General features: G+C 45.5%; 1 protein-coding gene across 1 annotated transcript; it reads left to right on the plus strand.

Annotated features, from left to right (window-relative positions):
* Nucleotides 1–8,669: 8,669 nt before the first annotated feature.
* Nucleotides 8,670–16,248, plus strand: LOC111978737 (homeobox protein MOX-1). Its single transcript, XM_024008962.1, has 3 exons — nt 8,670–9,669; nt 14,027–14,193; nt 15,423–16,248. Exons 1-3 carry the CDS (start codon nt 9,192–9,194, stop codon nt 15,543–15,545), a joined length of 768 nt encoding a protein of 255 aa, XP_023864730.1. The 5' UTR covers nt 8,670–9,191; the 3' UTR covers nt 15,546–16,248.
* Nucleotides 16,249–26,944: the final 10,696 nt, after the last annotated feature.

Here is a 26,944-nt window from a genome sequence, read left to right on the forward strand (position 1 = left end):
CGAGAGGAGATGGAAGAGCGAGCGAGGGAAGTAGAGATATGACAGAATTAGCAGAATGAGCAGGAAATAGAGGAGAAAGCGCGAGGAAAGAGGGAGGGAAGTAGAGAAGGAGGAAAGAGAGGAGGAAAGAAAGATAAGAGAGAGAGGAGAATATGGAAAGCGAAGAAAATGACGAGGAGAGGGACGGGAGAAAGATGAGATTAAGAGGAACGACGAGAGAGAAAAAGAGGAGGAGAAAGAGTGATAAGACGGCAGAACGAGAGAAAAAGAGAGAAGAGATGAGAAAAGAGAGAGAAAGCAGCAGGAGAAAGAGAGAAGATGAGAACGAGAGATGAGAGAGAGAGAGAGAAGAGAGAGAGAGAGAGAGAGAACATTGACAGAATGAGAGAAAGAGAAGAGAAGAGAGAGAGGAGAGAGAGGAGAGAGGAGAGAGGGACGGAGAGAGAGCAGAGGAGAGAGAGAGTGAAAGACAGAATTGACAGAGAGAGAAAGTAGAAAGATGAGAAAGAGAGAGAAAAGAGGAGTAGAAGAAAGAGAAGGAGAGAAACTGAGAGAAGAGAGAGAGAGAGAGATGAGACGAGAGCAGAGGAGAAGAGAGAGAGAGAAGAGAATGAGAGAATGAAGAAAGAGCAGAGAAAGGAAGAGAGGAGAGAGAGAGATGAAGAGAGAGGAGAGAGAGAGAGAGAGAAGAGAGAGGAGAGACTGAGAGAGAGAGAGAAGAGAGAGAGGAGGGGAAATGGTGAGAGACGAGAGAGATGAGAGATGAGAGAGAATTGAGAGAGAGAGAGAGAATTGAGAGAGAGAGAGAATTGAGAGAGAATTGACAGAAATGAGAGAGAGAGAGAATTGAGAGAGAATTGACAGAAATGAGAGAGAGAGAGAATTGACAGAAATGAGAGAGAGAGAGAATTGACAGAAATGAGAGAGAGAGAGAATTGACAGAAATGAGAGAGAGAGAGAATTGGAAGAGAGAAAGCGCAAATTTTGAAAATTGAGAGACAATTGAGAGATGAAACAATCCAATGCATACAGTTTATGGCGCCGGAGGAGCTGGCTGCCGTTTTACGGACTCCTAACCAATTGTGTTATTGTGTGTGTGTTTTCATGTTATTTGTAACTTATTTTGTACATAATGTTTCTTCCACRGTCTTTCACGACCAAAAGAGCTTCTGGATATCAAAACAGCGATTACTCACCCCGTACTGGACAAAGATTTTTTCTATAACGAGTCGGATGCAAAGGATTTACTTCAGACACCCGACAAGACCCAATCCCAGTTATTTCCATGAAGAAGAGAAGGAGATATCGGGGACATAGGTCGGGGTGCCTTGTAAAGATCCGACGGCGAGCGGGTAATCTGCCTCTACCATCAGTCCTATTAGCCAATGTACAGTCATTGGATAACAAAATGGACGAGCAACGATCACGAATATCATACCAACGGGACAATAAAAACTGTAATATCTTATGTTTCAACGAGTCGAGGTTGAACAACGACATGGATAACATACACCTGGCGGGGTWTTTGCTGCAACGGCAAGATAGAACAGCTGCCTCTGGTAAGAKAAGGGGTGACGGTCTGTGTATATTTGTAAACAACAGCTGGTGCACAAAAAAAGTCTTGAGGTTTTGCTCACCTGAGGTAGAGTATCTCATGATAAGCTGAAGACCACACTATTTACCAAGAGTTTTCATCTATATTTTTCGTATCTGTCTATTTACCGCCACAAACCAATGCTGGCACTAAGACCGCATTCTGTGGGCTGTATTCTGCCATAAGCAAACAGGAAAACGCTCACCCAGAGGCGGTGCTCCTAGTGGGCGGGGAAACATGCAGGGAAACATAAATTCCTTTTACCTCATTTCTACCAGCATGTTAAATGTGCAACCAGAGGGAAAAAAACTCTAGACCACCTTTACTCCACACACAGAGACAGGTACAAAGCTCTCCCTCGCCCTCCATTTGGCAAATCTTACTATAAATATATCCTCCTGATTCCTGCTTACAAGCAAAAACTAAAGCAGGAAGCACCAGTGACTCTCTCAATACAGAAATGGTCAGATGACGCAGATGCTAAGCTACACGACTGTTTTGCTAGCACAGACTGTAATATGTTCCGGGATTCTTCCGATGGCATTGAGGAGTACACCACATCAATCACTGGCTTCATCAATAAGTGCATCAATGATGTCGTCCCCACAGTGACCGTACTACGTACATACCCCAACCAGAAGCTATGAATTACAGGCAACATCCGCACTGAGCTAAAGGGGAAAGCTGCTGCTTCAAGGAGCGGGACGCTTATAAGAAATCCTGCTATGCCCTCTGACGAACCATCAATACAGGACTAAGATTGAATCGTACTACACTGGCTCCGACGTTTGTAGGATGTGGCAGGGCTTGCAAACTATTACAGACTACAAAGGGAAGCACAGCCATGAGCTGCCCAGTGACACGAGCCTACCAGACGAGCAAAATTACTTCTCTGCTCGCTTCGAGGTAAGCAACACTGAAGCATGCATGAGAGCTTCAGCTGTTCCGAACGACTTTGTGATCACGCTCTCTGATGTGAGTAAGACATTTAAACAGGTCAACATTCGCAAGGCCCCAGGGCCAGACGGATTACCAGGACGTGTATCCCGAGCACATGCTGACTAACTGACAAGTGTCTTCACTGACATTTTCAACCTGTCCCTGATCGAGTCTGTAATACCAACATGTTTCAAGCAGACCACCATAGTCCCTGTGCCCTAGAACACTAAGGTAACCTGCCTAAATGACAACCGACCCGTAGCACTCACGTCTGTAGCCATGAAGTATTTTYAAAGGCTGGTCATGGCTTGCATCAAAACCATTATCCCAGAAATCCTAGACCCACTCCAATTTGCAAACCGCCCCAACAGATCCACAGATGATGCAATCTCTATTGCACTCCACACCCACATAGACAAAAGGAATACCTATGAGAGAATGCTATTCATTGATTACAGCTCAGCGTTCAACACCATAATGCCCTCAAAGCTCATCACTAGGCTAAGGACACTGGGACTTAACACCTCCCTCTGAAACTGGATCCTAGACTTCCTGACTGGCCACCCCCAAGTGGTAAGGGTAGGTAACAACACATCTGCCACGCTGATCCTCAACGCGGGGGCCCCTCGGGGGTGCGTGCTCAGTCCCCTCCTGTACTCCCTGTTCACCCATGACTGCATGGTAAGGAACGACTTCAACACCATCATTAAGTTTGCCGACAACACAACAGTGGTAGGCCTGATCACKGACAACGATGAGACAGCCTTTAGGGTGGAGGTCAGAGACCTGGCCTTGTGGTGCCAGGATAACAACCTCTCCCTCAACGTGATCAAGACTAAGGAGATGATTGTGGACTACAGGAAAAGGAGGACCAAGCACGCCCCCATTCTCATCGACGGGGCTGTAGTGGAGCAGGTTGAGAGCTTCAAGTTCCTTGGTGTCCACATCAACAAACTATTGTGGTCCAAACACACCAAGACAGTCATGAAGAGGGCACAACAAAGCCTGTTCCCCCTCAGGAGACTGAAAAGATTTGGCATGGGTCCTCAGATCCTCGAAAAGTTCTACAGCTGCACCATCGAGAGCATCCTGACTCTATACCAGGCGGTGTCAGAGGAAGGCACTAAAAATGGTCAAATACTCCTGCCTCCCTAGTCATAGACTGTTCTCTCTGCTACCGCACGGCAAGCAGGTACCGGAGCGCCATGTCTAGGTCCAAAAGGCTTCTTAACAGCTTCTACTCCCAAGCCATAAGACTCCTGAACAGCTAATCAAATGGCTACCCGGACTATTTACATTGTCCCACCCCCTCTTTTACGCAGCTGCTACTCTCTGCTCATAATCTATGCATAGTCACTTTACCTCTACCTACATGTACATATTACCTCGAATAACCTGTGCCCCCTGCACATTGACTCTGTACCGGTACCCCCTGTATATAGCCTTGCTACTGTTATTTTACTGCTGCTCTTTAAATATTTGTCATTTTTCTATTTTTCTTATTTTTTTTACTTAACACTTATTTTTCTTAAAACTACATTGTTGGTTAAGGGCTTGTAAGTAAGCATTTCACTGTAAGGTCTACACCTGTTGTATTCGGTGCATGTGACAAATAACATTTGATTTGGTTTGATTTGTATCCAAATTTGATATTTGACACATGCAATATTTTCAAACAGAGAAAATCATCTAGAGGCACGCAACAACTTAACATCCAATCAGGTAGAAGAAATGCATATACAGTAATCTCCTTCCCTTCAGCGTCAAACACCTTCTGGACGTAAACGACCTAAAGAAGGACACTATCTCCACCCGAACTAGAGAAGAGAAAGCTTTTACACACTGTTCCTGTCTCAGTAGATAGAAAAACTAGACCACTAAAGTGAATCACTGACTGTCTGCACAGAGCAGGAGACACACAGACCCAAGTCCACAGAGACACCAACAGGATGCTGCAGCTCTGACACAGTGGCCCCTTTACACAGCACTCAGATGCGGAGATATAAAAATGTAAATATGGCATGTTTTGTTGCTACAGTAAAGCATGAAGGAGGGGATTATTGGGAGTGGGAGTGTGTGTGTGTGTGTGTGGGTGTGTAATTCCGTCTGTGCACAGAATGACAGCATAGCAGGAAACCTGCACCGAGGGCATTGGCACGGGAGCTTGGCCAGCTCTGCCCCTGCATGGTCTCGTGGGGTGGAAACCCAACCCCGGGTTTGTTAGTGTTTAAATTAAAGAAGTGTTTGACCCAGTGAGGGTGTTCCCTGTTCGGCTATTTGTTGGCCCGGGCTGATCCTGAGAACCCTCTGGGGAACAATCTCAGTCCGCCTCTTCAAAGTGTCCGGCCCCCAAGCAGGAAGTCCAGGCCGGTGCTGTTTTGAACATGACGAGAACAGACAGACACAGAGACAGACAGGAAGGAAGGAAGGTATTCCATGAACACGCAATGCTACTGTCCACAACACCCACACACCCCCGCCAGCCAGCCAGGCCAATGGGGGAGATTCCAAAGGGCCCACAGCTATTTATTGTGATTTATTTAGCATTTCAAGCTGTCTTACAGCCAATCTGATCAGAACCAGCTGAGGTGAGATGGCTCTTGTTTCCTGCGAGTGCATCCAAAGTGGCATCCTATTCCCTACAGTATAGTGCACTCTCTCTTCCTCCTCTCTCTGTCCTCATACTGCTCTATGGGCCCTGGTCAAAAGTAGTGCATTAAATAAGGAATAGGGTGCCATTTGGTACACAGCCTGTGTGTTGGAGGCTGGATGAAAGAGGCAGCGGAAACCACTGAACAGATCTGAGATCAGACTGACACTGACGCCTACCCACACCATGACATGAAATAGAGCCAGAAATGTACATATCTTTTGGTGTAGGATGTAAAAGTTTGATAAATGTTATTGTATGMTTTTTTGGGCTATCTGCTTTAGATACAGAAGGAGGGAGTATGGACAGGATACTGTACATCTATGTGTTTCCACGAACTCTAAGTACAGGACACCAGTTTCACAGCCTTACTTTACATCATCCACTTTCATGTCAAATATTTGCATTCTGAAAAATATGCTGTAAAAGAAACGGCATCAACACTCAGCACTGGACATCTAACCAAGTATAATTCCTCCCTTTATATCAAAGCATCAACGAACATTCAATATTACTGAGCTAATCGAGTTCCATGGGGAATTAATTCCCTGTCAAATATAGGAGAAAATCCCCATTTAACAGGAGCTGAACTGTCAGTCTGTCCGCTGTACCGGCTGTGACCACTAGATGACACTGTTCCTTTGCTTTGCTCTGTGACGCTCTAACTTCCAAAGACGAAGGCCCTGTCCAGTAACAGCTCCTATCCCACTACCCACTTGGCACATGTATATTTCTGGGCCAGGAGGAACTATCATAACCTCTCAGCTACAAGTTGTCACAGTTTTATGTTGTTTGGATATCATATTTGTTTGATATTCCCTTGGGTGGTTTGTTCCACAAGTATGTTTCCTCGRTTTTGATTTGTCTGTCCTGAAGTAGCCAACTGTAGCAATGTGCTCAGACTCTCAAAGATGTTGTGTTGCATTGCAGAGCAACTTCTTAACCATACTGAACTCTCATGTTATTCATTGTGTATGGTTTAGGTGACCTGTAGCATACTTGCTGTTTTGGAACTCTTGGCATGCAACCTCTGTGCCCTCTGGTAAGTGATACTCTGGGACGTCAGTCAGTGTTGTAGACAGGCTAATCTACTGAGTGTACACTGTGGCTACCATGTGAGCTGGCTTCACAGTGACAGTTTGGGTCTATATTCTAATGAGTTACAGGGTCTGACATTATTACAATCTGATTTGATCTGATGCCTAACTCCACCCACTACCCACTTCATGTAGATCTCAGGTATAAGCTACATATTATCTGTGTATTATCTGATCGGTGTGACCACTACTCTACTACTGTATTACAGTAGTAGCCTAGATAAGGCCTCTCTRAGAGGGCCAGCAGCAGAGATAAGGCCTTGGCTCCCACAGTAGGGAGCCCAGAGAACCTAGTGTAGTATGGGTCAGTATGGGTCATCCTGTCAGCCAGCAGGGACTGATGGAGGGACTAATCCCACTGTTGTCTGTATGATGGGTCAGATGAAAAAGGAAAACTCCCGCTCTGCCCCCGACTGGTTTAATTTAACATTTACATTATTTGGCAGATGCTCTTATCCAGAGCGACTTACAGGAGCAATTAGGGTTAAGCGCCTTGCTCAAGGGCACATTTTTCACCTAGATTGCTCGGGGGTTCGAACCAACAACCCGGCCCAACGGTCTTAACCACTAGGCTACCTGCTTGAGTGACTTGAGTGACTCAAGTGACTTACACATGAACGCACACACACACACACAKAAAAAAATATGCATCCTGGAAATAGGAATTATGGGAATTAGGGTTGAACCATAGTAGTTGGTTGATTTGATTAGTCCAAATGGTACAGATTTAAATGGCTGCTAGCTTTTTACACTGTAGCTAAAACCAAAAGCTAAACATACTTATTACACACACACACACACACACACACACACACAGCAAAGACAAACCAACACACACAAAGATGGCCACTGGTCTGACCACAAATGCCGTCTAACCTTTGCACCCTGCGGTTCGTTATGGCCCAGATTGCCAGTAAAAGGGGATGCTTCATGGCTCAACTATTTGCTGGGTAAATGGAAAGAGGTTGTATGGACCTGAAAACTTCATGGTCCCACTGAGGCAGGCTCTGTGTGTGTGTGTGTGTGTGTGTGTTTGTGTGTGTGTGTGTGTGTGTGTGTGTGTGTGTGTGTGTGTGTGTGTGTGTGTGTGTGTGTGTGTGTGTGTGTGTGTGTGTGTGTGTGTGTGTGTGTGTGTGTGTGTGTGTGTGTGTGTGTGTGTGTGTGTGTGTGTGTGTGTGTGTGTGTGTGTGTGTGTGTGTGTGTGTGTGTGTGTGTGTGTGTGTGTGTGTGTGGTGTGTGTGTGTGTGTGTGTGTGTGAGACGGTGGTGAGGTCCGCTGAGAAAGGTCGGGTCAGTAGGAGGACAGAGAGAAGTCTCATCTCAGGTTTACTCAGAAACATTCTGTTCTCTTCTGTGGACATGTGGTTGTGTAACGTTAGTGGCTCAGGGAGAAAGTGAAATTGAAAGTGCAATACGGTACTTTGAGGTTGAATTTATATTTTCTTCGATTGAATTTTTAAACACAATAATAACTCAGGAGATACAATACCATGATCAAGGGCTCTGAGTAGTTTATGAATCTGTATTTTWTTTTATTTTATTGACTTTATTATAAACAAACGTATATATTTTTTGTTATTCCTTTTTATCTTTCACTCCTCAGAAAATACTGAGCCAACACAACCTGTTGACAGAAGTGTCACAGTGTGTCACAGTAAAAAAAAAAAAAACGTGTGAAACATTGCACAGTGAAGCCACAATCAATCAGATACCGTGAAAAAGAGCTAACTGTAAAAAATAAACCTACATCAATGACATTATTTTCCAAGATAATACGCAGTAAGAAAATATGACTTGGACAATTTCAAATCTAAAACACTGCTCTGAAATCCCGTARTCCATCTGACTACACTAACGTGTACTCAAGACGTGTGAGAGTCATTAGCTACCAAATCCAACCAATTTATCACCCAAACGCCAAAGGGAATCCTGCCAGGCCAATTAGGCTGTATAGTACACACACCTCAAGGCTAAAGACATATACAGAAGCATGAAGCTATTTCTGAGAGAAACCGTTTTTAGATTGTAGAAGACAGACTGGGACCAGGGGTGTAGAGCGAACGCGTGGAGGTCAACTTTCCTCTAAAGAGTGTAGGGCTAAAATGATGTGTCAAAAAACACTAAGGAGTAGAATAATTCCCCCGCCGGACCTTTACTCTCACGTGTGTTTTACAGACAATGTCTCTTAAAAGAGCACCACGTCTGGAAAGGCCATTAGATGTGCATATTTCTACTGTGATTAATAGTTGATGAGGCAGGGTTGGTGGGGTTGGTCGCAGGGTACCCACATGTGGCCGTCAGGGCGCCTCCTCTTCAAGCTCAGGTTACACTCTTACCCACCTATGTGTTTAAAAGGGAGGAGGGACCACTTGTCAGGAATGTCTTACAACTGTGAAAACAGCCAGCCCAGTCGGCAGGGAGTGTGTCAGTGTGTGTGTGCAGACGCAGGGGCTAACCTAACACTCCTCTAGCAGCACAGCTAGTCAGATCATTTGTCCACTCGCCGGTGTGTCTGAGAGTGTGTGTGAGTGTGTGTGGAGACTTGAGGAGCTGCTCTCTACGACGTCACGAGAGGGAGACCCACTAAGCAGAGGAAGGTCTCCATCCTTACACATTGGACTGAGGACAGTCAACAAGCCACGGTCAGCGACAGACAGACAGAGTAACTTCTTCCAGAGTTGGATGTGCTGGGGAGATGATGTGCTTTTGAAACCAACAAGCTGAAGTGGATATTAACCCCGTATTGACAGAACCGGAGAACTCTCTGAAGGGACTTTCAGCTCTCAGCAAGGACTTCACTCCAGGAGTGTGTGTCTGCGTGTGTGCGTGTGTGCGTGTGTGCGTGTGCGTGTGTGCGTGTGTGTGTGTGTGTGTGTGTGTGTGTGGGGGAGCATTTATCGGTGTGTATCATCATGGATCAGCCAGCCAGCAGCTGCATGCGGAGCGCCCACCCCGGCAGCCCCATTTGGGGGTGCGTGAGGAACCCTCACCCCGGAGCGGGGCTCCAGTCACCCTACCAGCAGGCCCCCTTCTCCCTGCACCAAAAGCCTGAGTTCCTGGCCTACACAGACTTCTCCACCTCCTGCCTGGTGCCTGCGCCCCACGCCAGCTTCCCCCGCGACGACAGACTCTACCCAGAGCCCCATGCGGGCTTCCAGAGGGCCGACTGGCAGTTCCCCCAGTGTGAGACGCGGGGCCGGGGGCAGGAGGCCTGTCTGGGGGAGCCCGTGGTGGTGGGTGGTGGAGGAGTGGTGGGGGGCGTAGACAGCACAGGTGGGGACAGGCTGCCAGGGGCAGTGGCCGGGTGTCTTGAGGGGGAGTACTCGCCACAGAGCATGGCATCGGCCGACACAGAGAAGAAGAGCTCCAAGAGGAAGAGAGACATAGCAGGTGAGTCAGTGATACGCCAAGATGGGATCAGTTGGGCTGCTGGTAAATACCATGACTGGAAAGATGTGGAAAAAGACACCACTTCAGTAGGCCTACATAGAATGCAAATACGAGTCAAATGCCGTGCAGAGACAGAAATTAAATTGCGCTTCTCAGATTCGACACATCCATTTGTACAAACCCCTTTTCGTCATGAATACACAAAAGAGATGTGCTATTCTGCAGGGAAACTCTCACCAGAGTATCACATTCACTACTGCCCATGTCATTGCTGGCAATGGGACAGAATCTCTGTATCTGTTTCTTCACCAAAAGACAGTCTTGCCCTAGAGCCTGGACACATAGGTATGCAAAAGGTGACGACACTTTGTGTTCAAGAACATCCCGACTGGACCAGTTGCGTCCTCTCATTGTTTTAAGCCTCTTTTTTTAAAAATCCAAATCTACTAACGCAACATCTACTGTAAATCTTTGTTACATGCGTGCATCCTTTGTTTCATTGAGACATGACAACTTTCAGGATGCTYCTGGTATAAATCAACTGAGATGTTTGTCTGCAAAAAACTCGGCATAGCTCATGTTCTTATGATGTTACAGTACATGGGTCACGGTCCATAAAAGCAAATATATCATTAGATGTCTTTATAAGCAATACCATTGCAAGCATTAGAAGCAATATCAACATCAACAGGCAACTGTTTATTACTTGCAATTGCCCATTGATAATTGATTTAAATATCTCATCGTTATCAATGACGTCACCTCATCAGACCAACTGGATACCACATTTCTGGTACAGTAACTGATATCCATGAAGTGCTAATTCCTGAAAGTCATACAATTTTTAATGACTTGCCGTTGAGCTAATAGCCATAGGAACGGTAGGCATTTATCTTCTAGCTGTAGATGTGTTATTGAAATATACTCCCAATTTCATGCTAGCTGAATGAGAGGAAAAGCGAACCTGACTGTTTTCAGCACATCTGGTAAAGCATTCCCCTCAGCTTTCAGCCACGCTATGGAAACCAAACCTGCCCTCTCTAGAATGGGGGAAATCTTTTGCAGATAAATGTATTACCTCCTCGATCAGAATTCCAGTGGCTATATTAGGACGGCCAAAACTGCGATGCAACACCCACGTTAGGAAAATCACGTAGGGCTTGGAGACGTTCAATAAACGTGTCTAATTTAAGATCTCCTTCTTAGGGAACCAGACACTGGCCTTAGGCACTTAATTGGGGGAAATATAGATTTTTTCCCCTTTTCTTGGGTTACCGTATTGTAACCCTCCCTCAAACATGCCAGACCACGTCTGGTAAAATCTCTTGCCTGCAACCCCACTTTTACATTCTTATCCATTGACATTTTCCCGTCGTTAAGCTGTAACAGAATATCCCACTGAACACATGCAACARGGTTGACCACTGTATAGACCCAGTATTTCAGAGACGACCATTCAAACGTGCATTGAATACTTTGACCTAGAATTAGGAATATAACCTTAAGGCATTGATACAGGCTGCATTTCCACTAAGGACTTACCACACACCAGGGTGTCACCAGGGTTTAATGTTAATGTGAGTTGTAGTGTTATTGTGTTTCCTTCAGGAGTGTGACACTAAAGACTRGTGTTCGAGCAGAATCAACAACCTCTGCATCATCAAACAGAGAAGGTGTTTGAAAGGTGGCCTTTCTAGGGAGTTTTTCCTAGCCACCGTGCTTCTACACCTGCATTGCTTGCTGTTTGGGGTTTTAGGCTGGGTTTCTGTACAGCACTTTGAGATATCCGCTGATGTAAGAAGGGCTTTATAAATAAATTTGATTTGATTTGTTAAAGTTCACAGTTAACCAGTGTTATGTAAATGACAGCTGAAAAGTACCAGTGGCCTTGCCTTGMAACCAAATCAGAGTAGGTCTTCTGGAGCCATGGCCCAGTGAGACACAGGTGCCGGCCCACGTAGATGGAAATAAAAAAGTCTGAGCGTTTTGGGCAAAACGCCGTGGTAACTCTCTAGAGGAAATTCGACAACAGTGCGACCATATTTAGGCATATAGCTCTATAATGATATGATTCACCTTTATTCATACTTTCAACCATTTAAAAAGGTTCAACCTCTATTGGTGTGCAGGTTACTACATGTTTTGACTGAAGCAATGTCAGGCCTCTCTACAGGTTTAATACATTTTTATAAACCATTTGTAAGAACTAGTTTAGAGATGCCCCGTTTAGTCTAAATCAAGCAGGGTGAGATATATCCAACTTCATTACAATAGCGATGCATTTTGAATGGTGTCTAATTAAATGCTTTTAAAATTATGCTTATCATAGCCCTGTTGTAATAATACTGACACAGATATGACCCTTTTTCGTAACTAGATGTTTATATCTTTAGAACAGTTTTATAGTGCTGCTAAACCTGTTAGCATTTCAGGGTGATTTTTATCCATTTGCCTGACCACCATCTGGTTATCATTGTTCATTTATCAAATTTATAAGAAATCGGCTGTAAACAATTTCAGTAAGAACTTTAATAAACATATTACCTCTCCAATATAAAACAAATTACGACACCATTTAGTTTTACTGTAAAAAAAAAAAAAAAAAAAACACATTGGAGGTGTACACATTTATTTTTGTACATTTATAAACCTTGGCCCTCACTTTAATACATTAAATAATCATGTAATTAATTAAACAGTCATTTTAATTTCTGTTTAAGTCTGCGAAACCCCCACGTATTTACAACAGGCTTAATTGAGTGTTAATTAAGACAAATWACTTTTGCACTGTCACCCCCAACCCCCCCACCCACCCCCACCCCCCCAAAATGGCAAATGCTGTTTGTGTTACGGAGTCCCGCTGGGTGCAGGAGTTTCTCCCCTTCAGTTTACGGGCTCTGGCTGTGCAGGATATTTATTGAGGCCTGTTTACTGAGGGCCGGTGTGTGTGCCTACTAAATCTGTTCTGCCAGGTGTTCAGCAAACTTAACCTGCTCTCACATCTACTCAGCTCCACCACACCAGACCAGACCAGGCCAGAGCAGCACACTTGGAACACGTTGTCCTTAATGGGGTTTTAATTATAATAATTTGGTGTTCTCAACATGAGGCATTATAGGCTACAGGTTGGTCTCTCTGAATGGGAGTCTTTTGACCATGTTGTATAGACACACACCTAGACATCCACATACACACGCAAAGACGCATGCAAACAGACACACATGCACGTAGGCAAGCACACGCAGAAGGACGGGAGCAAATATGCATATGCACACGCACACACATACACACACACACCCACACAGTGAGTCTGGATCTGCCCAGTCACATCTGGACCAGGCACTGCAGTCCATTTCACAATCTGGCTCCATGCTCTGGCAAGCACAATGCAGAACTTCTCACTTTGACAAATTAGAACCATTTTCTCAAGATTACATCAGCAGCTAGTGRCGCTWCCAATGCACAAGMATTACCTYAAATCATTCCATATAATATAAAGTCGAGATTTTTAACAAGGAATGATTAAGTGGCTTTCATGTAGTTTATGTACATTTCATTTTCACCAAGATTACCAAGAGGAAAATAACTCTCAAAATCTCTACCAACCAAAAGCCTTTGTCTTCCCTGTCGTACACATTTGTCATACACYCTTTACTACCCTAAATAATCCAAGTGGACCAGTTAACACAATGCACACGTACAGCACATGATTTCATAATTCCTCTTTCCTCTGCTCTGCTATATCGATAAGAGTGCTTCCTATTTTCCAGAGGCTATTGAGGCAAGGTGGCTGTCAGGTTGTGTGTGAGTTACTGAGCGATGGCCGGCAGCCTCCTCTCCTCTGGCCTAGAAGGGGAAGTCTTCCCGTCTGCCCAGAGACACATACYTTTGAGCTGGACACATCCCCGCCTTTGTTCTTAGAGGCTTTAACGACGTTCCGCTGCATTCCTCCCTAACTTAAGCCCTCTGCCGCCTGGTTTGGCAGTCCCCGTTGCAGGGCAGAGGAGCGTTGACTTGACCGGGGCACTGGTCGTTAGATAATGTAACTCAGGGTGCATGGGAGTGGGACWTGCATGGGAGTGGGACAGGTCAGGGTGGTCTCTCGTAGAGTAGTGGTCCGGTTGCTCTCTGAGTGTATACGACTAGGGTTCGGACAGATTTGTTAGTTGAGAGGACCGCTAACCTCTTCTTTGTGAAATGGGCCTAATACCAGACAGACAAACCACTCAACTTGTGTATAAATTCAGTGCTAAACTAATATACGTGCACATCATTTGACGAAATCATTTCTCAACACTACTGTACATCATAGCATAGTCCTGAAATAACAACGACGTCCTCTTCTTGTGTTCTCCAGATATTCAGGACTTCAAGGTGGACTCTAACTGCAAAGCGAGGAAAGAGCGCACAGCGTTCACCAAAGAGCAGCTCCGGGAACTGGAAACGGAGTTCACCCACCATAACTACCTSACCAGACTGCGTCGCTATGAGATCGCTGTCAACCTGGACCTCACGGAGAGACAGGTAACGGAGATAGTGCATCAGACACACAACACCTACACCAGAATGTTTCCACACAATGACAATATTTAGTGATCTATAAGRCTTCATTTTTTTTGAAGGTATAGAAAGAACAGGTCTATGAAAAAGAGGATGTCTTCAGCCAATTGCCTGACAAATAAGAGAAGAGTCTGTTGATTGGATGCAAATATGTGATTTGAAGGCCAATATTATTAACCACAAATTATTTTAAAAAATGACATATAATTAACAATGCTCTTGATATAGTGAGCTGGATCATAGTTGTAAACTTAGTTGAGTCTCTGCTAAAATTCTGTTGCCTACAACTACAGACTCGTTTCTCGTTGACACCACTCATCCTAATAGGTGTCCAACTGGTTTAATGTTGGAAGCCTTCTCTTGTGATTGGGCAGCAGATCTTAGAACCAGGMGAGACAAGGCTAACATTTGGAAGGGCTTGGCAGTCTGTCCTGTTCCTCTCCCTAGTTCCAGCCCCTYTGCCCACTCCCTGCTRTGCCCAARGAGCCCATAGTTTCTCAGTGACCGCAAATAGCCTGCTCTAAGATGAATTTCCCAGGCCTCTGGTGCTCAAAGCCAGCTAGGTCCCAACCCTACACTCCGGGCTCTGAGTCCCATTGCAACTCTGGCTCAATAATTCTTTATGATTTTTCCCGACAGATACTACATTGCTTGGCAGTTTTACGTTCCTTCAGTCACGAGAGGTAGACAGTATCAGACGAGGGGACAGTCTTCATAAAAATAGTGTGGGAACAGAKTAGTCTGTCCCAGTGTTGCCGTGGGGAATGCMGYGAGGGATGCACGGAGGTCAGCCSTCCCTTGAGCTCGTATGTGGGTTCCGGTCGACACAGAATGGCGGCGGACTGGGTCCAAGGAAATMATGTCATGGGTCATATTCAATGTGGTTATATAGTAGACTATAGTAATCTGTGGGCATTTAGCTACTGCGACCCACGAGGAGTGTGGTCCAAAACCTGAACTTAAGCTTTACACTGAGACTGCACAGCCTCTTCCACAAGCACCAAAAAACAAACAAATGACTGATGTAGTCTACAGTATTAAACAAAAAAMATATTCTTTCTTAATATTTGTTCTTAATTCACATTTTTCCGGGAGTGCAGCAACACCCTCAGCACCCCTACTTCCCGTGGCTATGACTACATACATGACTTGATGCAGGCATTGTAGTGACACCTCCTGTCTATGTCCTGTAGGTGAAGGTGTGGTTCCAGAACAGGAGGATGAAGTGGAAGAGGGTGAAAGGAGGACAGCCTGCTTCCCCTAACGACCTGGAGACGGACGACATAGACTCTGCTGCCTCACCCAGCTCAGAGTGAGGGGAAACAGGCTGTCCTGATAGGAGTCCCCCCGACACAAACATCCACAGAGAACACCAGCCATCTTATAATCCCTGGAGAGTCGGTTGCTGGAACAGAGCATTTCTTAGTCAGTCTGAACCCCAGTGTTATCCCTTTTGTAAATACTGTAGTACTTGGTCTGGCAAGGCCCAAAGTCTTTTTTACACTTCTCTGTCGATTGAGGACAATATTAGATCTAACTTGAAAGGGGTTGTAATATTTTCTATACCCATACAATCTAACTCTTGGAGCATTACTGCGATGGGAGTATTGGAATAAATACATTAAGGAATGGATTAATCTTAGTGTAGACTACATGTTGCAGTTTATCACCCTGCCCGAGTGAGCACTTGTAACTCAGCAATGACAAGTCTGTGATTCGATTTTCTTTTGGGAACATCTCCTCAGTTCTCGATCCGTAATCATGGCCCTCAATGCTTGACTGCAGCCACCTGCGGACACTCAAACCGTTTCYGCGTTGCCAAACCTTAAGTGCCTCAAAATCTGATTTTATTCAAAGTTGTGTTGTTACGTTTTCCTAGAATACACTTTTTCTGTCAAACAAGTTTGTCTTATTTTTTGTACTTTTCAGCTTTTTTTTCTTGCTTTTTTAACATTTGAAAGATATTGATAAAATTCAGATGTTGCCTATTGAAATCTGCTYAAATGAATAAATCATTWAAAAAAAWWAAAAAATACTTCGATAATTTCTTCCAACCAGCCACATGTGAGTTATGAAGTGACAGTGTATGAAGCGTCTTGGCTAGACTATAGGACAGAACCAATGCTTGGCATTTACATGCTATTTAGTCCAATTTCCTATTACAACTGTCTGCAGACCGTCTGTCGCTACGGCAACTATATTTTTCTTTCTTTCCCTGTTGTGTGTGTGTGTGTGTGTGTGTGTGTGTGTGTGTGTGTGTGTGTGTGTGTGTGTGTGTGTGTGTGTGTGTGTGTGTGTGTGTGTGTGTGTGTGTGTGTGTGTGTGTGTGTGTGTGTGTGTGTGTGTGTGTGTGGTGTGTGTGTGTGTGTGTGTGTGAGAGAGAGAGAGGGAGGAGGGAGGGAGGGGAGAAAGAGACAGACAGAGACAGAAAGGAGAAAGAGAGAAAGAGAGAAAGGAGAGAGAGAAGAGAGAGACGAGAGAGAGAGAGAGAGAGAGAGAGAGAGAGAGAGAGAGAGAGAGAGAGAGAGAGAGGGAGAAAGGGAGAAAAGGGAGAAAGGAGAGAAAGGGAGATAGGGAGAGAAAGATATTAGGAGAGAAAGGAAGAGAGAGAGAGGGAGAGAGAAAGGGAGAGTGAAAGGGAGAGTGAATGTAGAGCTAGCCTTATAATCTTCATTAATACCTCATGTGGTGTGGGGGAATTTCCTTTAGTAGGATCTGATTAAACTAATTTGCGCCCACACAAAACCTGGTGTATATTTTTTTAAATCCTCTAAAATGTTTTTACACTGGGAAGTGGTTTGGTCTGGTGTTCTTCCTATTGCAATAAACCCTAAGAAGATCATTCTGGTGGAAGGAAATTGATCTGACGTGGTACTGACATGGTCATAAGTCGGCCTGCATTTGAATGACGGCATTCACTTTGCACACCATCATCATTGCCATTCCAATCAGCTCACAAAGTGCCATTAACCTGAGGTGGAATCTGGCTCCTAAAGCCCTATTTGGGGCCCAAAACTATTTTCAACGGAAGCATCAGGCTGGGGCCAATTGGATCTCAACCCAAGTGGAACCCTCAGACAAGCCCACGTGAGGGCCCCTAGGAACCAGAAGTCTGTTGGCTGACCACTTGCGTATGATGGAAAGGGGAAATAATAGGTAGGTATGGGTGAAAAGACGACTTCTCGAGTACAGGATGTTGTTGTAGCAGGTAGCCAGTCATCCAATTTCCTGCTTCCCAAAGAAAACAAGAGGTAAAGCATAGGAGTCCTGGGACTTACAATGGCGGGCCTATGCTCGGGCTGGCCGGCTCAAACAAAGACTTTAGAGGCTACTGCCCTCTCTGTTCCATCGACGGGGGGAGAGGTTCCAAACACCACCCACGGTAGGGGTCAAATGTGACTGTAACGCTGACCTGGTAAGGCCGCGCAGCAGCTGCTAGGGGTGGAAAATCTCAGAGCCGATCCCCTCATCACTTCCTCTTCATTGGGCCTCTATTAGGGACTATTATTGTATTAGTGGTAATAGTAGTGAAAATAAACTATGTCCAATTGTAATGATAGTATTAATACCACTTGTGTAAACCAATGAACTTGGATTGTTGTTCTTGTACCACTAAGGTTTCTTTAAAAGGTCCAGGGTGGCCAAATTTATGGATTACATTTAATTCGATGGTATTGTGTTCTGGGGGAGCTGTATGCTCGCCAAAACATTGAAATACTAGGTTTTCCTTTCACTTTTCAGGGTGAATTATTGCAACAAAAAACATGTTCTTTAATCCTGGTTTATCTTGTATGTTGTATTCGTTTACCCGAAGCATACTCTCTAGAAACGACTCAATAACTGCAGCGTAGAGGTCATGCAAAATTGAGTTTTAAGAACACCATCATTTCCCATCTTTGGCGAGACTCTAGTTGACAGTGGCACAGACCTAAATCTAAAAGTTGTTGCGGCAGATTCCAAACATCAGGATAGGGTCTGCTCAGTCAATATCCAACCAGCTCTGATTATGAAAGCAGACTTTAGTCAAAGGACATTCTTTAAATAACTCCTGACTTGCTGCTTTGTGAATATGGCCTTTTTTTTGTGGGTAGCTCAGTAACTGCGCTCCTAAGAAAACYTTTGGATGAGCAGCTGGTGACTTCACCCTGCAACGCAACGGGAACATTCTCCAACGCAACAGGAACGTCCTCTAAATGGCCTTTCAACACACAGAAGAGAAGACTTCTGAAAACACAGATTTACTGTGGAAGRTATAAAACTGACCTGAATTCTCTATTTAACTAACGAGATCTAAGCCAAAGCACCACTGCATCTATACACAATGTCTTTATTTGTGGTCTAGTGGTTGCCGCGCCATACATTACCATTATGAAAACATTTAGGATACGAGTCATTCATAACCTCATAACCTAATAACGTACACCATAAAGAGTAATACATACTATTATATAAAAAAATATACTATCCATATAAGGCACGTTATTAGTGCGACAGAGGAAGAAATCTACTCAGATGTAACMGAAAGTGTATGCACATAGCAAGACTGCCCTTTTACACCTCTTTAGATAATCCTCATGATTTTCAAGGAAATGTGACCAATGTCAGTAGCAGACTTCAGGCTGGGTCAAAGAGCCAAATACTTTTATTTTAACGCCGGCTGGCAGTGGGTCGGAAGCAGGCAGAAGCTCTGYGGCGGGAAGGAGAGATTGATGGATRGCCGGAGGTGTGAAGGTCAGCGTTAAGAAGCGTTCGTTGAAATTAAAGCMTATCCTTCAGGCCCTGCCCAGGCCTCAGTGGCCAGACCCATCTGCACGATGTTATTGTTGACAGACTGAGGCAACGTTTCACCGCTGACATCAGGGTACCTCTACTACACCCTGACACAGGGACACGGAAGGACACCACTGTGAGTATTTTGCCTATGGGGAAAGAAAGTTCAGATAATATAATAATAGGACAACAAAGTTCTGTGTGTGTAATATTAATAAACTATATGTTAACATTGAAGGCCTACTCCTTAATTAATAATACATTTTTTTTTAAACATAACAGCAGCATTGCAAATCAAGCTGAGGGAGGGTGGTAGAGTAATGTAACAACTCTCAAATTAATTTACCACAATCATGTAGAAACACAGATGAGTTTCACAAAGGCTGGATCTTCTCCAAAGTATGTATTGCAACATCACCACTGATCCATTCTCTACCATCTAGATACCTCTGGTTGACACCAAAATCCACTTATACACTGAAAAGAGTAGCCCATCATCTGAAGACATAGTGATTCATTATCATTCAGTCTATGGTTGGTCTAGACTTTCTTTCAACATATAAAGTGGGATCTATCCAAAGCCCAGACATGCCTCACCTTGCTCTCCACCTCTTCCAAGGAGAGAGAGAACACTGGGTTTCYTCAAGCCAAATGGACCCAGGAGAAACTTAACGTAACAAGACTGCCTCCAACCCTCCTTCCTCCCCAGGTCCTTGCACAGGGGCTCATAAGACACATCCTCTCTTTCTTTTCATCCTCGTTGTTATTTTAGGCCACCTGTTAATCTATACCTCCATCCTTCTAACCTCTTTTCCCCCTCTGTCACATGCAATGCAGAGACAGGCATCTGAACGGGAGAAGAAGAAGAAGAAGGAGGAGGAAATGTGCGATGTCTTCCGCACTTCCTCCCAAGACAGCAGTTGTGTTGAAGGGGGGATACAAGGAAAAAGAGAGTGTGTGTGTGTCTACGTGTGTGTGTGTGTGTGTGTGTGTGTGTGTGTGTGTGTGTGTGTGTGTGTGTGTGTGTGTGTGTGTGTGTGTGTGTGTGTGTGTGTGTGTGTGTGTGTGTGTGTGTGTGTGTGTGTGTGTGTGTGTGTGTGTGTGTGTGTGTGTGTGTGTGTGTGTGTGTGCGTGTGCGTGCGTGTGCGTGTACATGTGAGTGTGTGTGCCCTAGGGGTAGCAGAGCAAGTCTGGCAAAAGCAGCCTGTTGCACAGTGCCAGTCAAAAGTTTGGACACACATACTCATTCAAGGATTTCTCAGTTTTTCTTTATTTTTACTATTTTCTACATTGTAGAATAATAGTGAAGAGACCAAAACCATGAAATAACAAATTTGAGATTCCAACCGCCGTGGGACGCAAAGTAGGTGAACGGATGATCTCTGCATGTGTGGTTCCCACCATGAAGCATGGAGGAGGAGGTGTAATGGTGTGGGGGTGCTTTGCTGGTGACACTGTCTGTGATTTATTTCGAATTCAAGGCACACTTAACCAGCATGGCTACCACAGCATTCTGCAGCGATACGCCATCCCATCTGGTTTGCACTTAGTGGGACWGTCATTTGTTTTCAACAGGACAATGACCAAAAATGCACCTCAAAAATGTGTAAGGGCTATTTGACCAAGGAGAGTGATGGAGTGCTGCATAAGATGACCAGGCCTCCACAATCACCCGACCTCAACCTAATTAAGATGGTTTGGGATGAGTTGAACTGCAGAGTGAAGGAAAACCAGCCAACAAGTGCTCAGCATATGTGTGAACACCTTCAAGACTGTTGGAAAAGCATTCCTCATGAAGCTGGTTGAGAGAATGCCAAGGGTGTGCATAGCTGTCATCAAGGCAAAGGGTGGCTACTTTGAAGAATCTCAAATGTAAAATATATTTTGATTTGTTCAACACTTTTTTGCTTACTACATGATTCTATATGTGTTATTTATAGTTTTGATGTCTTCYCTATTATTCTATAACACAAAAATTGTAATGAGTAGGTGTGTCCAAACTTTTGACGGGTACTGTATGTAGTAGCATGTGGTCAGTGAAGTCACTGGAGCAACCTTCTCSTCCCTCATCCCTCCATCCCCCTGTCTGCAGTGAATAGCGACCCCGGCAGGACAGATAAATCTTCCGTCTTCCATTGCGCAATCAGTCAAAGATGGAGCACAACTTTAAATTATCCAGGACTTCCTGCAAAGCTCTTTTGACGGTTCGTTAGCCAAGTGGAGAGCAGCGGCGCTGGCCTGGGACTCTCRCTATTGCTCCCTCTGGCTGGTAATACTGACCTGCTCTTCCCTCAGACCAACATGGAGGCAGGAAGGCCGCCAGCAGTTACACTCTCTAAATCATCACAGAGAAGAGCACTCAATTGTGTTGTTGCTCCCCAAGTTGGATGTGGCGGGTCCTGTTCAGAACAGGCACGGAAGGAAGAACATAATTCATTGAATGTGTTTTAGACACAGGAGTCTGAACTAACATGGTGACTTAGACTACAGTATCTGAAATGCCATCTCATAACGTCTAGGCCTATAAAACAATGATATTTACGATCTCTAACAAGATCTATACGAGATATCATTTTTTGGGGTCAAATTGACAGCAAGAACAGTAGTCTTTGTTTCCAGGTAAGACAATCCCTCATCTAGCACATTCTCGTGCKCCACCATCCTCCTCAATCCCCATCATGTACAAAAGCCCATTGAGTCAGTCTACTCCCATCCAGGAACTAGAGGTCGCTTCACCCAATAGCCCAGGGTCTTAGGGTCCGAGGAGTGGTAGGAAGAGGTGTTGGCAGTAATAGAGCTGGGTAGTAGAGGAGCTCTAGGATCAGTGCTACACTGTCATAAAGGTGTCATGGCCYCCAGACAGGAGCCATCTATAGAACAAAGAGCCTGGTGTCTCAGGCTGGGGAACTGATCTGCTGTCTGTGGGTGGAGGGGMTTTTCTCAGTTTAGTATGGCGTCTTCCATATACAACGATGGTTCGTCTTTGGATGGTCATTTGGTGTATCGAACGACATCGTTGGGAAATCATCACACTACCGGGTCTAGGACATATGGTGTGTCAGTAGAGACTGTCTCAATAAAGCTCTTTGTGTTAGCGTGAGGATGGAAGCTGTACGGTGAGATGATCAATAAATATCGGCGGTTACTGCGTGTCAGGCTCCGTTTTATTACTTCAGTAAATTCTATGGGTTCAGGTTTCCAAAGTTTTAGATGGGAAATGGAAGGAACGCTTAATTATTAAGTACAAATCCGAATCATCAGGTGCTGTCATTAGAAACCTGATTGACTTAGCCCTGAATAAGGTCAAAGTTGACATGCCACAAATACACCACAAACTACATTATGCAACAAATCTGTGGTGCAGATTCTTCCCGTAGAAGTGACAGAATTACTTTGACGGTTCATATTTTGTGTATAAGTAGGAGCCATTGTGTACGGTACGTTCTTTTGGTGCGRTTGAGGGGGCAGGTAGAGTGTGGGGCAGGCTTCAGGTTCCCAGTTCTTCCAGACACAGTTAAGCCATGGGAACCCTTGGGAAATGGGAAACAGGTTTCATGCATGACTGGCCGTGTAGAAAGGCCAGTAGAGAAAACATCCACATACAAGGTACTCTCACTGAATGGGGCTGTTTTAGTAGTTCAAATAACCCCGGCCTTGAGGTGTGTACTTGAGGATATTACAACCAGAAAACCTCAGCCAATCACAGTTGGGGGGGGGGGGGGGGGGGGCTGGATGTCCTATTTATACCTACGGTATACTACTCAGCCTGTCAATGTATTACACAACTCTGTCCACATCACTGACAGACAAGATTTCCAGATTTAGAACGTAAACATAAACTATGTCCTGAGCATTTAGATTTTGGCCACGAAAAACACATATGCTGTACACATCTTGACGTTTTTTTACACTGACATGGATCAACAACATGAATAGAATAGTCGTACTACTTCACAGGTTTCCATCTGGAAATTTGTTTTTTGCTCTACTGCTCCCAACCGCAGACAAAACACAAACACAGGAAACTCACAGGGTCATCCACAGTGCAGAAGACCCTGGAGCCACGAGGAGGTAAGTGGATACTCAAGGCCACAGAGAACCTCTAATAATAAGGGCACACATTTCAATTATACAAAATGTACAGTCTCTTTCCAGATGTGTAGTTATGAGCACTTGTCTTTCAACACTGACGCTGGCATAAGGACAATCAGCCTTGCGCAGGAACAGCAGCATCGCCAGTTGTGCAGACACAGAACAGTCCCCCCCCTCCATCCATCCATACACCCACTCACTCACCCCCGCACTCCAACTCCCATCAAGCCCAGAGATGGAACCCGAGTCCGGGCTGGAGCCTGTGGCGTGACAGGCGGGGTTTCTGCAGCTCCTAGCCTGTGTTATTCTCCATCCCCGCACTGTCTTTCATCAGGTCCTGTCCTTCGGCTCACAGACAGCTCAAAGAGAAGGTAAGGAGCTGCTAGTGTACAGTTTCACCGCCGGGCCCCTGTCTGCAGCACGTGGGAGGATGATTTCTAACACATGGAGCCCGGGGGCCGCCGAAAAAACAAAGGAGGACCTGTCAGTGTCCCAGCCGCCCAGCCACCTCGACGGGATGGGGGCTAGTGATGTCACACCCGTTCACCCCCCTACCAGATCCCTCCTCACCCTCGTCCCAGGCTCCAATTAGTAACACCTGTTTTTATACCACACCAGCCCCCCATTAGTATGTTATGGTCTGGAGCCGCCTGGGTCTGCAGGATTAGAGCTCTAACAGCGGTAAGGCTCCAGCTGCAGCTCCGCAGCTCCATCACACGTCCTGAGGATACTGATCTGGCCTGTCTTGACACCTCCGGCCCAACTCGCTGAAACTGAACTGCCACACCGACCGTCAACCGCAGCGCCATGTGGGCAGTAGATGTCTTAGCAAGCTGGCACATGTCCACAGGATTAGCTTGGTTGAGATGCAAGCTAGATTCATCATATCTACTGTACTAGGAATCTGGTGGCTATTGAGAATGTGGTCATGTCCCAAGAGTCTGTTCCCCGCCGTCTCTGCCCCTTCCTTTAACCAGTACGGTAATCAGAAGACATCGCAGCTCTTCCCACACGTTTCTGTTGTTTGAAAGCAGAAACCTGAGAAATACCAGAAGCCAGAACCCAATGACAGCCTTGGAAAAACAAAAAGATAGAAAAAAAAACCGACACAGTGGTTAATGAGTTGTGTTGCTGTCGGAGGTCAGGGATGGAGGGAGGGAGGAGAGCCGGACAGGTCCCGGTGGTCCACTGGGGTCCGGAGAGCCGCGGCACACGCCAGACGGAGCGAGTGAGGAAAGCCATCCATCACAAAGGGGCCAAGAGGAGGATCAAACCATAACAATATGTATGTGTGCCCATTGTCAGCCCGACAGAAGTCATTGTGTGTAATTGGGAGTCTCCACAGTCCACACCCTCTGGCCTCGGAGCGGGACTAAATTCCTGCCGTCTCCCTGGAGGGAGGCGGGACTGGTGGGAATGTCCTAACACACCTTTTCCTATGACAGACATCGTCACACATAGACACACAAACAAGTATAGAATGCAGAGCAAAGACACACTCACACACACACACACAGGCACACAAATAGAACACAAATAGAACGCAAACACACACAGGCACACACACACAGAGCTGTGGGAATGCTCTTCAGTATATTCTGGACAGCGGAGAAGGAAAGGGAGAAGGAGAAGGTGTAGTGTTTTCTTCTGCTGGTAAAAGAAACTGGCTCATGGTGATGGTGGTGATATACACTGCAGACAATCTGTCCCAACAGCTTTGGTTTCAGGTGACTTACCTACTTATTTTTTACTGACTGAATATCATATTCCTCAAAGTCAAGCCATAATAATTCAGTCAAACAAGAAAAATGTGTGACTCAAATMATACATTTTATTATTTTTCAATAAATCGGATGTATTCTAAGTGAGTATGATCGACCAGCAGCAGTTCTGAGCTCCTGTAGGGACAGTTTGTTGTGGTAGTCAGCAGGCTGAATGAACACTACCAAAGCAACCTTGTGGTCACCATCCTGTTTGTTTGAGAGTTTACACTGATCTATCAGACAGGGCCAGCCAGTAGCTCTTGAGACCGTCTGTGCCAGGGTGGACATGAGTCAATATGRACTCTGTAAACACTATTCTACACCATTCAGAGAGGAGCAGMGGGGAAAGACAACAGCATAACAGGTCCTTCAACAACAAGAGTAGCTTATTATGTTGATGGGGTAAGATCATAAAGAAAGGCTATGATAGGTTAGGGTAGGGGAGAGTAGGGCAGGGTGTGAGTGGGGTAGGGTAGGTAGGGTTGGATAGGGTAAAGTAAGGTAGGGGMAAGTAGGGTGYAGAAGGGTAAAGTGGGGTGGGGTAGAGTTAAGGGTAGGTTAGGGTCGGGAAAGTAAAGTAGAGTAAGGTAAAGTAAGGTTGGGTAGAGTAGTGTGAAGTAGAGTAGTGTTAAGTAGGGTGGGGTAGGGTGAAGTAGGGTTAAGTAGGGTGGGGTAGGGTWGGGTAAAGTAGGGTGCGGTAAAGTAGGGTAGAGTAGGGTGAAGTAGGGTTGGGTTAAGTAGGGTGGGGTGGGGTCGAGTAGCGTTAAGCGGGGTGGGTAAGGGAAAGTAGAGTTAAATAGGGTGGGGTAGGGTAAAGTAGCGTTAAGTATGGTGGGGTAGGGTAAACAAGGGTGGGGTAGGGTAAAGTACGGTTAAGTAGGGTAAAGTAGGGTGGAGTAGGGTAAAGTAGTGTTACGTAGGGTAGAGTAGGGTTGAGTATGGTGGGGTAGGGTAAAGTAGGGTAACGTAGGGTTAAGTACAGTATAGTAGTGTAAAGTAGGGTTGGGTAGGGTAGGGTAAAGTAGGGGGGAGGAAAATGTAGGATAGGGTAGCGTAGGGTAGAGTAATGTAGGGTAGAAAGGGTAAAGTAGGATAGGGTAGCGTAGGGTAGAGTAATGTAGGGTAGAAAGGGTAAAGTAGGGTAGGGTGAGTAGGGTTGGATATGGTAAAGTAGGGGTGGGGAGAGTAGGGTGAAGAAGGGTAAAGTAGGGTGGGGTATGGGGTATAGCATGGTAGGTGTAGGTAGTAAAGTAGGGTAAAAGTAGGGTAAGGGTAGGGGTAAGTTATGGTAGGGTTGAAGAGTAAAAGTAGGGTTAGAGTAGGTGTTCAGGGTAGGGGTCGCGTAAAGGTCAGGGTATGAGTACAGTATCGGGTAGGGTAGAGTAGTGGTGGGTAGGGTTAAGTAACGGGTGGGTCAGGGTACAACGTATGGGTTAAAGCTAGTGTTGGGTAGGCGCTTGGTAACAGTAGCGGTCGGTAAAGGTAGGGGTGGGCGTCAGGGTGAATTAGCGGTTTTAGTCAGAGTGTTGGGTAGGGTTGGGGTTAAGTAGGCGTGGGCCGTAGGGAACAGGTAGGGTGATTTAAGTAGTGTTGGTGTAGGGTTGGGTTAAGTAGGGTGGGGTAGGGTATAAGTAGGGTTAAATATGGTGGGGTAGGGTGGGGTTAAAGGGAGGGTGCGGGCAGGGTCGGGGTAGTGTAAAGTAGGGTTAAGTAGGGTGTTGAGTAGAGTGGGGTAGGGTAGGATAAAGTGTGTTAAGTAGGGATGGAGTAGGTGTTAAGTAGGGTAAAGTAGGGTTAAGTACCGGGGTTAAGTAGGGTAGGGTGGGGGTAGGGTAGGATAGGGTTAAGGAGGGTGGGCAAGGTGGGGTAGGATAAAGTAGGGTTAAGTATGGTCGAGTAGGGGTAAAAGTAGGGTGGGGTAGGGTGAAGTAGGGTTAAGTAGGGTTCAGGGGTAAAGTAGGGTAAATTAGGGTTAAGTAGGTGTAGGGTAGGGTAAAGTAGGGTGGGGTAGGGTGAGGAAGTAGGGTTAGGTTAGGGGTAGGGGTAAAGTAGGGTTAGAGTAGGCGTAAATTAGGGTTAAGTTAGGGGTA

This window comes from Salvelinus sp. IW2-2015, linkage group LG18 (assembly GCF_002910315.2).
Source record: "Salvelinus sp. IW2-2015 linkage group LG18, ASM291031v2, whole genome shotgun sequence".
Lineage (NCBI taxonomy): Eukaryota > Metazoa > Chordata > Actinopteri > Salmoniformes > Salmonidae > Salvelinus > Salvelinus sp. IW2-2015.